This window comes from Corvus brachyrhynchos, unplaced genomic scaffold (genome assembly GCF_000691975.1).
Source record: "Corvus brachyrhynchos isolate BGI_N302 unplaced genomic scaffold, ASM69197v1 scaffold68, whole genome shotgun sequence".
Classification (NCBI taxonomy): Eukaryota; Metazoa; Chordata; class Aves; order Passeriformes; family Corvidae; genus Corvus; species Corvus brachyrhynchos.
In genome coordinates, this window is record NW_008240039.1 from 1,453,169 (window position 1) to 1,461,272 (window position 8,104).

The window sequence follows — 8,104 nt, forward strand, 5'->3', positions numbered from 1 at the left end:
GCCCCCATCCGCGGGGGAGTCGGGGCAGTGCCCAGCCCCCTCTGGGGAAGAACCTTTTCCTAATCTTTCCACCCAACCTCTCCTGGCACAGCTCCAGCCATTCCTTCAGGTCCTGTCGCTGCTCCCAGGGAGCAGAGATCGGAGCCGCCCCTCCTGAGGAAGCTGGAGCCTTTCAAGACCCTCTCATCCCACCCCCTCCGCGGCTTTGCAGGAGGTGCAAAACCTGTCCTTGGCCCTTGTCCCTTCTCTGCAGCTTGGATTTGGGCTGTGCAGGGAGGGACACATCCCAGGGAGGAATTACCCCGTGTGTTTTGGAACTGGGGGGCCACCCCCGTTCCTGCTGGAGGATGAACGGGTGTGGGGAACACGTGGCTGCCCCGAACGGGGCCGAGCTCTCCACGCCTGGGAGCAGCCGAGGCATGTGCGGCTGCTGTCACAGCCCTGCTTACACCTGGGCTGCTGGTGCAGCTCAGGTATGCAGGGGAGAAGGGCAGGGTGCAGTTGTTGGGGTCATAATTGGGGTAATTTATTGCCTTTTTGGGATGGCTGCGCTGCCTGGGAGCTCAGACCCCCCCACCAAGGCCGGGGTTCCACTCCAAATGTTTCACCAGAGGGAGAAAGTGTGAGGAAAACAGGAGAAATAAAGGCCTAAACTTGGTTCTCAGCCTTGATTTGTGCCTGCAGGGCACAGGCGGTGCTGGATTCGTTCCCTTTTCCTGCTCAGCAGGTGAGGCTGGCACAGAGCAGGAGGCTCTGGCCCCGTCCTGTGGCTCCTGTGGCCACAGGGAATGTGGGAATGACCCTGTTCCCGTCCTCCCAGTGCTGCCAGGGACGCTGTGCAGGAGCTTGGCTCAGGGTGAACTTTGAAGCCTCTTCGATCAAGGCTGAGAGCTGGGCTGAAATTGTGGAGTCAGGGCTGCAAAAAAAAAATTCCAGGATTGATGACGGATCACAGGATTTGCATTCCCCAGAGCCCCCAGCGAGGCTTCAACCCCTGATCCGAACTCTGGAGCCTCAGATCTCGCCTGGAGACGCCGAGGGAGGGGATGGGGAGGAATTTGGCAGAAAAGTCTCTGTGTCTGAACAGCCTCTCGGATCCAGGGAGGGGACACCTGAAGGGCCACCGGGGCAGAGGCAGAAAACCAGGAATGGTTCCTTTTCCAGCGGGATTAGATCTGCTCTGGATCTAAATCCCCTCCTGGCCCGTGTCACCACCGCCACCCCCAGTGTCCCCCAAGGGTGGGGGATGCCTGGCTGCCCAGCCGTGTGGGAATATCCATTCCCTGCCCCTTTTCCCTCTTGGGAATGACACTCTGGAAGCGAGGACGGGTGTCCTGATTTGGAGAGGGGCTCCAGAGCCCGTTATCTCGAAGCCACCCGTGTTATCTCGGAGCCACCCCCTCCTTGAAGGCCTTGGGTGCTGAGGTGCCCTCAGGGCTGTGGCAGGAGGGACACCTGTGGTGACAGCGATGTCCCAGCACAAAGCCCCGGTGAGCTGCTCCCATTCCAGGGATTCTGTCCCTGCTCGGGGGACCCTGAGCTGTTCCCATTCCAGGGGATTCTGTGATTCCCTGCCCGGGGGATTTCTGACCGGCCAGGACAGGATGGGGACAGGATGGGGATGTGTCCCCTGTGTCCTGTGTGCCCTCAGAGCCACGTGGCAGCTGCTGCTTCCTCTGTGTGGGGTGGATTTCTGGGCGCAGGTGGACGAGCCAGTCTGGGGACACTGGGAACACTGGGAGAGGGGACTGGGAAGGGCTCCTGTGGCCAGGATTTATTTCTTAAGCCTGAAGTTTGGATGGATAAAGGGAGGGGGGCTCCCTTGGCTGAATCCTCCATGGTTTGGGACAGGGAGGGGAAAGAGGAGTGCAGAGAGGGGAAATGGGAGCCCAGGAAGGGGAAAGAGGAGCCCAGGAAGGAGAAGTGGGAGCCCAGGAAGGAGAAGTGGGAGCCCAGGAAGGAGAAGTGGGAGCCCAGGAAGAGGAAATGGGAGCCCAGGAAGGAGAAATGGGAGCCCAGGAAGCCCAACAACCCCGTGACCTCTCTCCCCTTCCCCTTCCAGGTGCGGGTCTGGCGCTACCTGAAGGGCAAAGACATCGTGACCCACGAGATCCTGCTGGACGGGGGCAACAAGGTGGTGATCGGGGGCTTCGGGGACCCGCTGATCTGTGACAACCAGGTGGCCACGGGCGACACGCGCATCTTCTTCGTGAACCCCGCGCCGCAGGCGCTGTGGCCGGCGCACCGCAACGAGCTCATGCTCAACTCCAGCCTGATGCGCATCACCCTGCGCAACCTGGAAGAGGTGGAGCACTGCGTGGAAGGTGAGGCTGTTCCCGGGATTTTTCCAGGATTTTTCCGGGATTTTTTCCCCTGCTCCGCGAGGGGTTGGGTGGTTAAGGGGCGTCCTGCTGGTTTGGGTGTGGTCGGGGTGGGGGTGCTGGCACTGATTTTGGGGTTGGTGGGGATTTAGGGTCATCCTGCTGTTCTCTCTCTGTGTGTGTTTAGGATGGGTTGCTCTGGGCTGTGGGTTCTGGAACAGACTTTGGGGTCAGAGGTTGATGGGCAGGGGATTTAGGGTCATCCTGCAGTTTTATGGAGGACCCTAATGGGATTTTGGAGCCCCCAAAAGGATTTTGGAGCCCCCAAAGCCTTTGCTGAGTGTGTCCTGAGAGCAGAGGAGTGAAAAGGGCCAGGAATGCAGGAATTCTGCTTGGACAACAGAAAAACCCCAGGACTGGCTCCCTCCTCCCCTCGGATCCACGGCAGGGAGGCCATAACCCCTTTTTCCAGCTGGGAATGCTGACGGGGGGAATGACCCCGCTCTGGGTCAGCAGCTCAAGAGAGGCTGAGCTGGATGGGATTTTGGGAGAGGGAAGGAGAATTTTTTGTTATTTATGAAAAAAATCTGGGGCTATAAGTACAAAACACCCATAAAAATAGGGATCTAAAATTCCGCGCTATCCCGGGGAAGCGCCAGTCCTGCTCCTGCCTCGCTCCGAGGGAGGAGTGTGAGTGTGAGTGGGGCTTTTGGAGCAAATTTAGGGGAGGTTTCTGCCCTCCCCGCTGGGATTTGGGGTTTTTCGCGCGCCCTGCTGGGAGCTGGGGTGGTGCTGAAGGACGGAGCAGGAGAGGAAATTCCGTGGAGACCTCGGAGCGGCCTCCGAGGAGCTGGAGGATCTCACAAGGAGAAGGGTTCCTCAGCAGGGCAAGGAGCGAAGGGTTCAGGCTGGAACAGGGAATTTAGGCTGGATATTGGGGGAAAAACCCTTCCCTGCGAGGTGGGGAAGCCCTGGCAGTCGGTATTCCATGGATTCCCCGTGCCTGGGAGTGTCCCAGGCCAGGCTGGACAGGGCTTGGAGCACCCTTGGGTAGAGGGAGGTGTCCCTGCCCGTGGAATGGGATGATCCTTAGGGTCTTTTCCAACCCCAACCATTCCACGCCGTCCCTTCAGGCCCTCAGGAGCTGAGGAGGGATCGGGATCCATGGATTTGGTGTGGGACTGGGACAGGTGGCTGGGGCTGGCCCCAGCCCTTCCCTCCCATCCAGCATCTTTTGGGAAGGGTTCTGCTGCTGCTCCTGGGCATGTCTGGACTCTTCCCTCCGAGCTTTAATTCCCAATCCACAGGGATACAAAGGATTTCTCCTCATTCCCTGCCCTGTGCCAGCCACTGATTCCTCCCAACAATTCATGGGATCATTTCCTGCAGACTTTGTCCCTTCAACTCAGCAATTCCCCCTTCCCCAGGATGCTGCTGCCATGCCAGGGGGGCTGCTGTGGGAATGTGGGAACTGGAAAGGGCTGGAAAAGCACCTGGACACCCCACCCGTGCCGGAGCTGATTTCTCCCAACTGCTGGAATTGCAAGAAATCCCAAAACCGGGGGGGCTTTGAGTCGCTCCCACCCCAGGGAGCTCCGGGTGCTGCTCAGGGCAGGTGGGATTTTTATTTTGGCATCCAGCTGACTCGGCAGCCGCTCCACTCTTCCTGGGAAAGCCATTCCTTTGGGTCATATTCCATGGATTTCCCACTCTTCCCACACCTTGGAAGCCCCGTTCTCGCTGTGTTGAGTCCCCTCCCCTTGAGCCCTCTGCAAATCCCTTCCAGCCCACCCAGCTCCTGGAAATCTGGGAAAAGCCAGGCTTGAGGAGCTGCTCCTGCCACCCTGGTGAGCATTCCCAAGCTCCCAGGCTGGGAATTCAGCTCCAGGACTCGCTTTCCCATCGGATCCTCCAAGCAGAGCTGCTCTTTGCTGCACTTTGGAGTTTCCAAACAAACCTTGGAGGGCTTTTCGCAGAAGGAATTGGAGGAATGGAGGCAGCTGAGTGGAAAAACGCGGATGTTTGGGAGTTTATCCTCGCGTCCTGTGGCTCCAGCTTGGAAAAATCCAAGACATCTGAGTCTTGTCTGGGAAGGGAGGTCAGCCCAGGGCAACCCCCGGGAGGCAGCGCAGGTTGGAGGGGAGGCAGAGGGGTTCCAGGAGGTTTAATCGTGGTGGAAAGGCCTGGAGGGGAATTTTTGTGGGGTTCGGGGGCACCGGGAGCAGCTCTGGGGCTGACTGGGGACACGAGGAGCAGTTCTGGGGCTGACTGGGGACACGAGGAGCAGCTCTGGGGCTGGTTGGGGACATCAGGAGCAGTTCTGGGGCTGATTGGGGACACGAGGAGCAGCTCTGGGGCTGATTGGGGACATGAGGAGCAGTTCTGGGGCTGATTGGGGACATGAGGAGCAGTTCTGGGGCTGATTTGGGACATGAGGAGCAGTTCTGGGGCTGATTTGGGACATGAGGAGCAGTTCTGGGGCTGATTGGGGACATGAGGAGCAGTTCTGGGGCTGATTTGGGACATGAGGAGCAGTTCTGGGGCTGATTTGGGACATGAGGAGCAGTTCTGGGGCTGACTGGGGACATGAGGAGCAGTTTTGGGGCTGACTGGGGACATGAGGAGCAGTTTTGGGGCTGGTTTGGGACATCAGAAGTTTTGGGGCTGGTTTGGGGCATCAATAGCAGCTCTGGGGCTGATTTGGGACATGAGGAGCAGTTTTGGGGCTGACTGGGGACATGAGGAGCAGTTTTGGGGCTGGTTTGGGACATCAATAGCAGCTCTGGGACATTCTGAGGACACTGTGGGCGTTTTTGGGGCACTGCTGTGACCACAGTTCAGGAGCCTTTGAAATTCTGCTCCATGAAAAAACTCGGGATGTGCTGCAGGTGCTCCACAGGTGGAAAAAAGTCCCTTTCCTTGGAACTGCAGCCATTCCAGAGCCTTTCCCCGATTCCCATCCCTGTGGGAAGAGCTGCCCCTTCCCCGCTGCCTCTTTTCCCACTTTTCTCCTGCTTTTGCCCCTGCACAGTTCCCATTCCAGGCTCCTTCCCGAGGCTCCCAGGAATTCAGAGGGCTTCTCTCTTCCCGGGAATTTGGGAGAGGTGGCTGGGGCACTTCCCGTGCTCTGCTCGCCCTTTCCACTCCTGCCATTCCATTGAATCCATCCCTGGCATCTCCCTGTGCTCTGGAGCAGGCAGGGAAGGGGTTGATGTGTGGGTTTTTCCCTCCAAAAAGTGTTTTTTCCTTTCCTTCCTCCTCTCCCCGGCTCTGTTTTCCATCAGAGATAATGAGAGCAGCATCAACACCTCCGTCCCAGGAGGGCCATGGAGTTCTCCAGCAGCTGGGAAATGTGGGAAACAGGGGAAAAAAAAGGAGTGGAGAGGGGAAAATCCAGCCCTGGGGGCCCCTTCCTGCCGCCTCCTCCGGGGGCTGGAGCAGGTTTCCTCTCAGGGATGCCATGGAAAATGCTCTGGGAAGAGCCTGGAGGATGGAGGAGGAGAGGAAATTCCGTGGAGACCTCGGAGCGGCCTCCCAGGAGCTGGAGGATCCCACCAGGAGAGGGGCTCCTCAGCAGGGGCAAGGAGCGAAGGGTTCAGGCTGGAACAGGGGGAATTTAGGCTGGATATTGAGAGAAAAACCCTTCCCTGCGAGGTGGGGAAGCCCTGGAAGTCGGTATTCCATGGATTCCCCGTGCCTGGGAGTGTCCCAGGCCAGGCTGGATGGGGACTGGCCGCAGTGCTGGTGTCTCAGTGCCGCAGAGGCCACCCAGCCCTGTCCCAGCCCTGTCCCCAACCCCAGGGTCCCTCCCCTCCGTCTCTGGCGTGGCAGAAATGTGGAACATCCCCCAGGCCTGTGGCAGGAGCCGGGAAGCTCCATTTGTTTAGCAAATTCCTGAGGAATTTTAATCCGGAGTGGGAGTGGGAGGCTGCGGCTCTGCCACGGCTCCTGGGCCCTGCTCTGGCACATCCCGCTGCCCTTTCCTGCAGGAGCAGCCGCAGGGGCAGTGTGTCCCTGGACTGGTCAGTGGGTGCCCAGTAGCCCTGGAATGGCCAGTTTTTATCTGCCCGGGAGCTCTGGACTGGTCAGTCTCTGCCCAGTAGCCCTGGGCTGACCAGTTTCTCCCTGCCCAGCATCCGTGGACTGGTCAATGTTTGCCCAGTAGCCCTGGGCTGACCAGTTTCTCCCTGCCCAGCATCCGTGGACTGGTCAGTGTCTGCCCAGTAGCCCTGGAATGACCAGTTTTATCTGCTCAGGAGCCCTGGACTGGTCAATGTTTGCCCAGTAGCTCTGGGCTGACCAGTTTTTATCTGCCTGGGAGCCCTGGACTGGTCAGTGTCTGCCCAGTAGCCCTGGAATGACCAGTCTCTCCCTGCCCAGTAGCCCTGGAATGACCAGTTTCTCCCTGCCCAGCATCCGTGGACTGGTCAGTCTCTGTCCAGGAGCCCTGGAATGACCATTTTTTGTCTGCCCAGGAGCTCTGGACTGACCAGTCCGTGCCCAGTAGCCCTGGAATGACCAGTTTCTCCCTGCCCAGCATCCGTGGACTGGTCAGTCTCTGTCCAGGAGCCCTGGACTGGTCAGTGTTTGCCCAGTAGCCCTGGAATGACCAGTCTCTTCCTGTCCAGGAGCCCTGGACTGGTCAGTGTTTGCCCAGTAGCCCTGGACTGACCAGTCCCTGCCCAGTATCCCTGGATTTGGGAACCCTTAAGAGTGTGAGGGAGACTCAGCTGCTTCTCCAGCCTTTCCCCCTTTCCCTTTTCCAGCTCTTCCCCCTTTCCCTTTTCCAGCTCTTCCCCCTTTCCCTTCTTCGGCCTTTTCCCCTTTCCCTTCTCCGGCCTTTTCCCCTTTCCCTTCTCCAGCCTTTCCCCCTTTCCCGAGCCCTCTCTCCCTGGCCCTTCCATGTTTGCACAACCTGTCCTGGCACAGCTCCTGCCCTGCCAGCCTGGAATTCCAGCTATGCATCCCTGGAGCGCCCCAGGATCCGGGGCAGCCTCCCTTGGGAAAGGAGCCAGGAGCTCCCAGGCGCTTCCCGGCCTCTTCCAGGGAATTTGGGCAGTGCCAGAGCTCGCCGAGGGCTGCGAGGGGAAATCTGGGGGGGTGCCACTGCTGCTTTTTCCAGGGAATTCGGGCAATTTCCAGGGGTGTGAAGGGAAAATTGGGGAGGCAGCACTGGTGCTTTTTCTGGGGAATTTTGGTAATTTCCAGGGGTGTGAAGGGAAAATTAGGGGAGGCACCGGTGGTGCCTTTTCCAGGGAATTTGGGCAATTTTGAGGGAAGTGAGGGGGATATTGTGGACCCCCACTGGAGCCTCTTCCAGGGAATTCAGGGCGATTCCCAGCGATGTGAGGGCAATACTGGGAAGCACCTGCCTTGCCCAGAGCAGGATTTTTTGGGGGATTTTCCCCAGAATCCTGGATTTTTGGGCTCTGCTGCTGTGCTGGGAGTGGAAAACAGCTGCCCTGTGGTTTTTCCACGGAGCTCTCGCAGCCGTGCCCTCCACGGGCATGGAATTCTTTCCCACTCCGTCTCCCGGATGCGTCCCGTGGCGAAGTTTGTTTGGGGTTTTTTATCTCCCGTGGCCCAGCTTTGTTTTGGAGCCGCTCGCTCGGTGCAACATCAAAGGCTGGATTTTCCCACCCACTTCACTCGGGAAGAGCACGGGAAGCTGGGCTGGGTTTGGATGTGGGGAATCGCTTTGGACACCACAGGGATTCTTCCATTTGGAAGCCATGGGGGGGAAAAACCGCCGGGAGCTTTTTGGGGAGGGGATGACCAGCGGC

The 8,104-nt window shown here is 58.8% G+C and overlaps 1 protein-coding gene across 1 annotated transcript in view; it reads left to right on the forward strand.

Annotated features, from left to right (window-relative positions):
* AGRN (agrin) overlaps positions 1-8,104 on the forward strand; it is an 85,113-nt gene that overhangs the window by 4,140 nt on the left and 72,869 nt on the right. The window contains 1 exon segment of the mRNA XM_017743971.1: positions 2,063-2,324. Coding sequence (XP_017599460.1) covers positions 2,063-2,324 — 262 coding nt within the window.